At 42.1% G+C, this 9,566-nt stretch overlaps 1 protein-coding gene across 1 annotated transcript; it reads right to left on the minus strand.

Moving 5' to 3' along the window:
- Positions 1–6,203: 6,203 nt before the first annotated feature.
- Positions 6,204–8,345, minus strand: tpbgb (trophoblast glycoprotein b). Its single transcript, XM_062398463.1, has one exon. It carries the CDS (start codon positions 7,923–7,925, stop codon positions 6,798–6,800), a length of 1,128 nt encoding a protein of 375 aa, XP_062254447.1. The 5' UTR covers positions 7,926–8,345; the 3' UTR covers positions 6,204–6,797.
- Between the last annotated feature and the right edge of the window lie 1,221 nt (positions 8,346–9,566).

Here is a 9,566-nt window from a genome sequence, read left to right on the forward strand (position 1 = left end):
AGAAAAGCCTTCACATACTGTATATACACAATATAGTTATTAAATTGTCTCTTGTTCTGACACATGCTTAGAAAAAAAACATTCTTAACAAATTATCATATTTATTGTAAGTGTTCATTTTTTTAAGATTACTTTAGATTTAAGCTAGGGCCTGTCCCCCCTGAATTCAGCTACTGTGTTGAAAATATACCAATTACTTGTGATTGATTGATGACTTGTAGACATACTGTTTTAATTAAGATGGGGTATTTAAAGTGATTAACGTCATCTGTGTTCAGGTCATATGAATAGTCTGCTTTTCAGCATGCTCACTCACAGCTGTGTGGATGTAGTTATAACCCAGTATAAACACAGACGATACCAGAGGAGAGACAGGTTTCCATGAGCTCAGGGTTGAAGGTATTTTCTGGCCCAGATCATATTCCTAGATTATTCAACCCAAACAGAGAGTAACTCTAATGACTTGACACTCTCTCTTCCACTCATATCATGTTGATCCAGCATCGCTGTTATCATACTGATGTTTTTCAGACAACCACTGTCTTCTCATCTTTACATCCGTCAAGGACGTTATGTTTTCAGGCATCCATTTCTTTGTTGACAAGAAAAAGAAAAGACAGAGTATCACAAATTTTATTGGAAGTATGGGATACGGATCAGGGAAGCTGCATTTTGCTGTGGATCTGGTTCAGGGGGCAAATGTTAGACTATTTTCCACTTTCTTTATCATTGCAAGAAGAGTGGTTGTTGATTTACAATTTCACTGATTTCCCAAAGAATAATTCCTGATTCCTGATGGAAAAATGGGCATATTTAGAGAACTGATCTATGAGTGTATGAAATGTGGTGCCACTGGATTGAGTTTAAGAGGATTGGGCGATAGCAGAGATATGAACTGAACCAAGTTTTTATTTTACTCTTATTAACTGAGAAGATTTTTGACCAAAAACACAAATTCAACAAATAGGTTGAATGTATCTGGAAAAAACTGATAGTTTGCCTTTTCATAGTGTCACAGTAATGTAACCATATACAACTGGATGTAGAAGCCTAACTTTGAAAATCACCAAGTGGTATAAATGCAGTTGAATGTCTCACACTCACAGAGGAAGAAGCTTGACTTCACAAATTAGTCTCTGGTGGTTTATAAATGCTCCAGAAGGGCTATCCTTTTCTCTTGTGTTTTAGACCCCAAGTATGAGTTCACAGAAAATGTATAGACTGGCGCCTTTTGATACTGGCGCATTCATCAGATATGATATTGACTGCTGAGAAATCAAACATCCAACCATGTGTGCCACATAGATTGTGAGCTGAAGAAGTAACACTTCAGCATCTACTTTGTGTGAATACAGGCTGACTTTTAAGTAATGGAATGGTTGTGAGGGAGTCTGATCTATGGAATCATAAAACTGAGACACGAATAACTACCGGAACATGTAACCATGGTTGTTTTCATTGTGATCAAAAACATATGTATATGCTGTCAGTGATGTTTTTTAAGGATGCAATTTTCTATTTTGTGCAAATTTGTTACCACATGAGGTCCTGCTTTGAAACTGCAATAAATGTAAAATTTCCTCACTATGAGATGTGATCTATTTAATATCTAATATAAGAAATCTGACACAATATCAAGAAGTGTGGAGCATTGGGGATTTCGTTTTTTAGGTAAATCTCCTGCAAATGACAAATTACAATTTTTTTCAAATTATTAAATCATTCCCTTAAATCTTTCAGGAGTGTAGGTCATTGGATTTATTAACATTTTGCATCCTCAGCTTTCATTCAGTTAGTTAACTTTCTGTAAAAACAAATTTGTAACCTCAGCTGACCCCTCTACAAATAAAGGACATTCCCTTTATGTATTTTGACATTTTTACACATATCACATTAGTCCTGACCTGCGTTCGCCTCCTCATTTCTCCCATCTCTGCATTTCCCCCAGTATCTGTCCCTCAAGCACATGTGGCAGATTCTGCATGACCTAGCTGAGAGCTCGCTCTGAGAGGCCGCAGCGCTGTCAGCTCAGATTCGTCTTTGTTGCGGCGGGCGCCTGTTCATTAAGTCCAGCACGGCTCAACAGGAGGCAGGCTACCACATCACACATCATATATCCACATTAGAGAGGAGGAGGCACCACATGTGGAGGGACATTGCTGTGGCGGTGACAACAAATTGTCTGGGCCATCAACACAGGACAAAAGATAGCTTTGCCAATGTATTGTCAGGACCAGTGCAGTTGTGGAGTACCAGGGATTAAAGGAATGTCTGTCACTTTGTAAAAAATCTTTCATCACAGTTCGAGTCTACGAAGCGTGCCCCATATGACTACCATTTACATAGTTTCTTTCTAAGGGAAAGGTCAGTGGCTGGGGCAACTTGCCAGGTGTTTGTAGAGCAGCCGACCAGCACGCTGCGGTGAATGTAATTACGGCACTCCGGCAATCTGATAACCTGCCAGTCTGTCTCTCAGCACTGGGAAAGTGCACTGGCATATTAAATGAAACTCAACAAACATGGTCGTGAGCAAGAAGCAATGGCCGTTTGTGTGAGTGTAGAGTATATAATGGGGGGCAGGTTGTGGAAGTCACTTCAGTCCCACAGTTCTTGCTCTGAGCAGAAGAATCCATTTGAAAGTTCAGCTGGAGCCAGTGGTGTCTTGGTCGTAGGGTAAAGGTTTGGGAATGCAGCTTGCAGCGTCATTATCAGTATCACACAGTTCAGACACTTTAATGTGTTTGCTTTGCATCTGCAGTTGTGCATGTGTACGACCCATTAGCTTCTAACTATTCTTTACAATCTATGTCACATCTGTCCAAGTAGCTCACAGGTAATGGAATGGCTGCAAGGGCAGGGGGTTTTGTTTCTTGAGTTTATCCTGAAGGCAGCGCTTCTCCTCAGGGTGGTACGTCCTGGCACGGCCTTAAAGGTTAAAGACAGGGAACAAAAGTCTCCCTGGTGCAGCTAAAGTCATTTTACAAAAAAAGATTATACTATGAATGGCTGCAGCTTTCATAGATGAACTATGTTATGTATCTGGCAGAAGCTGATAAGGTTTCAGCGGTCGGTTTTCAGCCAAATAAAGTCAACATCTAAAAAAAAAATTCAATAGCAGGTTAAATAATTTTGGTCAGGAGGAAAATAACGAAAATTTGAAATTCTTTATTATTAAGACGAAAATTTTACAAAATAACCACATGTTTCTTCCCACTAGGTCGGCTGAACCCTTGTATTAAATCTGATCGATCTTCAATTGAATCTCAGAAGGGATTATAGTGAGCTGTAACTTTTCCAATGTCCACATAGGTATTTTATTAATGCTGGGGTTGGTAATCCTGAAAACGCAAGCAAGAGCAGGCTACACTGTCAAAAGATGAAAAAAAATTAAGTAAAAAAAAGTAAAAAATCCTACCTTTAAGCTACAGTTATAAAAGTCTCAACATTTCCAGTGAACCCTAGTAAATAAATATTCTGTAAAATCCAGTTAAAAATGTATCGATTATTCAGTTTAAAAAAAGCCTCAGTGAGTCAAATCTATCTTCCCAGAAATAATTTACACACTTCTTAACCTGTAAGTGAAGGGCCAATCACACAAGAGGCATATCTGCGCAACAAAAACAGTGAATTTGTCTGTACTCTGTGAGTAATAGTCGGGCTTCAGTGGGACAGATAAAACAAAAGAGTTGAAAGAGACCAAACATTGTTGACTATCTGAATCCCAGAGCTCCCAGTATCTGGAACAAAGCCTGTGTTTAGTAATAATAACAAATATCCGCTGTGCTCCTGTGGAATGAGCTGTATAGGTGAGGACTCTGGCAAACAGCCGAGGGGGTCCAGGAAGCTGCTACAGATTCACCGCTGCCTCTCCGGACTACCGTCAACATCATAAGTCAATGACTGGCTATTTAGACGTGGGAGCTGCTCAGAGACCAGTGTTAACAAGCACAATGGGGCCATTGAGTCAACCAGATAAGGTGTGGTCGAAAAAAGAAAGCATTCTCTCATTTATTTGATTCCTCTTCCAACACTCACTCGCTCTTGTTTTTTTTCTCCGCTGTAATTACACTTTCTCTGCCAAGCACAGCTTGAGGCGTGGCTGGGCAAAAGCGATCATTAATATGAATCTGTAGAGCGTTTGTGTGTGTGTGAGGAAGATGACTATTCACTGATGGTCTCTGTGGAAACATTAGGTTGAAGCAGCCTGCACCTGCATGTCCCTCCCGGGAAAAAGAGGTAGGGAAGCCTACCCCTGGCGAATTGTGTTTGTGTGTGTTTGTGTGTGTGAATGTGTGAAGGGAGCTCATCCATTTTTAAAATCAACCTGCAACAATTACAAATCCATAGTCAGGGAACAAGCTCTTGTAACCAACAGTTTGTTAACTCAGGATTGAAGGACCAGCAGACGCCAGCCTGCAAACTCACTATATACTCACTATACTATACACTATATTAGTATTCTTAGGATCAAACCTTCATCTCTGGCCCTCAGAGATCAGAGGGCCAGGGATAAAAACCTGAGCCACACACTTTAAAGCCAAGGAGAAATATAAACCTATTAGGTGTGCAGCGTATAACAGACGACTCCAAGTCTTTCCTTCTTATCTTTGAGACCTGCGAGGCTGTTTTGGAACAAACGTCTGGCAGACAAGGAGATTTTTTCAGGCGGGAAGTGTGAAACTAAAGGTGTGACGACATGGCTTCAGCCCGCAGAGGCAGTTGCGCGATTGCTGCTGTGTTTGTTAGGACACACACACACACACACACACACACACACACACACACACACACACACACACACACACACACACACACACACACACACACACACACACACACACACAGAGCGTTAACACCAGCCAGAGCACCAGACCAGAACAGATGGCGTTACACATCGCTTCCCTTTACTGAGCGCAATCAGACACATCCAGAAATATGTCTGATTATGGCAGAATTATGGCAGCTTCTGATGGCCAAAAATAAATATCTTATTGAAATCCAAAGATAAGGTTGGATATGAAGAAACATCAAACTGCTGCTGAGACACAAACAGGGCATGAGCCACGCTGTTGTACTACTTATTACATGCAGCTGCAGGCTGCTGGTACCAGTTGTTAGGGGTGTTGTGTTTGTGTGTATGTGCGAGAGGGCGAGAGATGCAGAGTTGGGGAAATTGTTATCTCTGGATGCACGGCCAAGGGAGTTCACACTCATTCCTGTGTGCAGACTTCATTAATTTAGACTGCTAGACATCAACATGCATGCTCTTCAAAGAAATACCACTCATAAATTATTAATCCATACCATCCGCTATTTTTGACAAGTGAGTATAAACTAATAGAGCACACCTTATTTTCCAAGGATGCAAGTTCCCCTAAAACAGACTTACATGAAAAGCAAAGTTGCTTAAGCTCATTTCCATAAAACCTATGTGTTCCCCTATATAATCTTGGGTTCAGTTTGCCTTCATTTGCATCTGCCACCAAACCGCGTGTACCATCTCTTCAGGTTTTTGTAGCTGGGGTACTCTGACATGCTCAAGGTATATTCACAGGAGTCTCCTGGAGCGTGTCAGGCCTGCTCGCCGGCTCACACACATTTTTAAGGGAATTTCCTGCACAGCCAAGGATTTGTTTTTATCAGATTGGAAGCAAGAAGCGATAACAGCTGGCTACGATGATCACCTACCGACTTGTTTAAATTAAGACAGCACGTCCTTCATTTAACTTCTCAGGCTGACTTTGTTTTCTGTTGCAGCAGCTGTTGAAATGTCTGAAAAATGGCAGACGTGAAGTATGTCACACACTGATGAACTTGTTGACAACCTGGGTAAGATTTAGTAGTTGTCACATGGTTCATGATGGCTTTGGCACAACCTCAGAAATGAGTGTATCTATGTTCTTGTACTTCTATCTTTGTGAGTACCATTTGGGGTTTAGAATTTATAAAGTAAAGACATTTCAGAAAGTGGGGACATTTTGGCCAGTCCTCACTTTCTGACCCCATTTCAGTGGACTGTTTGAAGGTTTTAAAGACTTGGTTTAAAGGTTAGGCATTTAGTTGTGATGGTTAAAGTTATGGTAAGGGGCTAGGGAATGCACTATGGCAATGAGTTTCCTCACTAAGACAGAAGTATAAGGTTGTGTGTGTGTGTGTGTGTGTGTGGTCTCCAAGTCTTAAAATTAGAGGCTCTCAGTCGAAAATGTGTCCCATCAATACAGAGCATTTTATTTAGCTGAATATCTTCACAGGAAAAAAAGAGAGCAATCACATCCACCTACTAAATCCAAAAAACGATGCAATGTGCACTATAATCATTCCAAAAAAACTCATACTCTATATCACAAATTCACTTATTAAAAGAGCAAACTTATAAACAAGCAGCATAGCATTCCTCTGAAGCAAAGGCATAATGAGAGGGAGGCAATGACCGGCAGTGTGTTTTTTGCCAGGTATAAGTTCACTTAAAAGTTGATGTACTCCATCTGTATGTCCTTAAGGAAAAGTAAGAAAAGAACATGTTTCGCAACTCTCCCACAAAAAAATCGTTGTCACGATTCATTGTCCATGCAATGTTACGCAGAAGAGACGCAGTAAATGTCACAGCTTCGTTGTCTTGTAGGGGACATGCGGCAGTGGCTGAATGGAGGTTGTGAGATAAGTTAGATGGCAGATATAAAATCTGGATAGCATCATGAGGGGGAAAGCAGAGGGGGAGGAAGACTTTCATGCAGATCTTAAGATTTTATGTCATTTCATATCTCACTGCGGGGTCCAAGACACTGTCCCATCCTGGATCACACATCTGAATTGATGCTCAGGTTGGCCAAACGTGGGTCAGAGTTTATCTCATACCTGTAATGGTACCCCTCCATATGGTCCCTACAAGCATCCCTGATGTTGTAAATCCAACGCTTGATGCCCTTTCTGTTCAGGTAGAGCACCAGCAGGAATATGACGCCGATCAATGCTAGCACCAACCCCAGGAAAACATAAGAAGTCTCCAGCACACCCTCCATCTCGCCCAAACATTTCAGCTGGGACAGCTCTACCTGAAGAAGTGACTGGTGCCTCAGGGCCTCAGGGCCGGCGCAGGTGAGGTTCTGCACGTCCATTACCTGAGTGGAATTTTTCAACCACAGCAACATCTCCTCAATGAAGCAGTCGCAGTGCCAGGGGTTCCCCGCCAGCCAGAGGCTGAGATCAGACTTGAGGCTGAACTCTGCCAAGGTGGTGGTAGGCAGAACCCTCAGGCTGTTGTCTCTCAGGTTAAGGTCACGCAGTGGGGGCACCTTCAGGGTCCCGTTCAGGACAGAGATGATGGAGCTGTTCTGCAGGCTGATGTTGACCAGGTTGGAGAGGCTGCTGAATGCGTCGTCTGGAAGAATCACAAGGTCATTGTTGGAAAGGTCCAAGACTTTGAGCATGAGGAGATTCCCACTCTGCAGGACACTCAGGACCGCATCCATGCAGGAGTGATTGTGAAAAGACCTGCTGAGGTTCAGGACCTGCAGGGTATTCTCAACAGGTAAAGCTCTATCACTGAAAGCCTGGATGTTGTTGTTGCTCAGGTCCAGTCGCACAAGGTTTGGCAAGTTGTCAAACACCATGGTACCCACTGACTCCATCTCATTCCCACTGAGATAGAGGTCTGTTAACATGTCCAGACGAATGGGGAAAGAGTCCTTGTTGATGTAGGAGATGTTGTTTCCCGTCACAAAAATAATTTTGGTGTTAGTGGGAAAAGAGCTCGGAATTGCGTCCAAGTCCTGGTTTTGGCATTTCACAGTTTGTGAGGAGCACAAGCATCTGTCCGGACAGCAGTGACAGGACAGTGTGAGTGCGAGGAGGACTAGTAAATGCATCATCACGGACTTGTACGCTCCCCCTCGCTTACATTCCCGCGACGTGCTCAACGGGCGCATCTTTGGAATCTTACAAATCTGTGTGCGCAGAGCGTTGAGTGAAGATCCAGCTCAGTCGCCGCTTTGTTCTTCCGCAGGGGAAAGTTTTCCACGATGTGTCTGCCACTTTTTCTCCTTCCGAAAACTTGCAACCGATCGCAGCTCGGACTCCATAAAACTACCCCCACACCATTCTTGACTCGGGATACGTCTACATTTCCACGAGGATAAAGGTGGTGAGGGCGGAGCACGCAAACTTTCAGGAATCCTCTTCGTCCCTTTTTCCTCACCTCTGGGTTTCTTTAAGGATGCAGCAGCGACAAGATATTTCTCCAGCCAAGGGTTAAACCACCAGGTCCGCTGCAGATGACTTCTGTTTCCGACACGGACAATGCTCCCTGTCTCCCAAAGGTGTCTTTTGTTACACACCGACCAGCAGCCTACGTCTCTCCTTGTCTGTGTGAGCCTGGAGAGACCAAACATAGCAGCGGTAACAGGGAGCATACCATCGCTTGGCAGAACGAGGGGGGAGCACAGAGAAGCACACTAGTTTCTTGAAGTCTCACTGAAATTGTCCATGAATCCTGACACGTGTTTTTGAAAGAAAATATTAATCTGAGCTTAGTTATCAGACATCCAACGGGACTATTCTTTCTTAAAAGGACTTGGAGTATGGGAGCACAGGGTGACTCGGGGCCCTGGGACCTCCGCTGGCCCCTGAGGCAGCTCCAGTGACGTTTCAGCCAGCCTCTCAACACATTACACTTTGCAGTGAAAGACAAGCGACTGATCAGACGCTTTACAGAAGAGCGCTTTTTAATTTCAGAAGCTCATACTACATCATTACTGAACACGACCTTATTTACAAGTTCTTGGAATAGAATATCTCCAGGGATACTTGGTGGGGAAGTGACCCCCTCATGTTGGGCTATGAAAAAAAAGGGGATTCCTGTGGTTGAAGCAGATTGATGAATAGGCATTTTATTAGATCTGATATTTAGTCAAGTTCAACACTAAATGTGATAATTTATATTCTTAGGGAAAAACACAAGTAGCCTGAAACCGAGAGGCCTAAAAGTTAACTGTTAAATAAATCACATTAAAACGTCTGATCCACTGATTATATCTTTAAAACTACTTGCCAACTTTTATGCGGAAAAACCACAATTCCTACATGGGGGTTATATAATCTTGAACCCTCTTGAATCTTGAATTATTTATTCTATTATTACTTCTACACTAAATGTTGTTATAACATTAAGGTGCATCAAAATCAAAATGTTTAGTCAGGGGCAGTTGGTAAATTGTTGCCATTAGGAAAAGAAAACATGACCTGTGATAGTTTGTCTTTTTATAGGTAATTATACTTTAACTAGTCAACTGAAAAACAGGAATATTTTTCAGGAATACACTTTTATAAATATTGACAGTTCTTTTTCATATGTGAATTTAAAAATGTGTTGGTGAACATCATTAAAGATATATCCCTCAAACTTGGATCCACTCACCTAAATTAGTTCAGGTTAACAAGTAGGAATGAATTATTTCACCTTCTTTATCCACATCAGAATCAGCCTTACTAGCCAAGTATTTGAACACATACATACAATATTTTACTGTGATTTTACATAGCTCTCACTGTACTCACATATTGTGCAAAAA

The sequence above is a fragment of the Platichthys flesus genome, chromosome 11, assembly GCF_949316205.1.
Source record: "Platichthys flesus chromosome 11, fPlaFle2.1, whole genome shotgun sequence".
Lineage (NCBI taxonomy): Eukaryota > Metazoa > Chordata > Actinopteri > Pleuronectiformes > Pleuronectidae > Platichthys > Platichthys flesus.

What these genes read in the sequence shown, in the direction of transcription:
- tpbgb (XM_062398463.1), bottom strand. Translation starts at nt 7,925, where the DNA reads ATGCGCCCGTTGAGCACGTCGCGGGAATGTAAGCGAGGGGGAGCGTAC.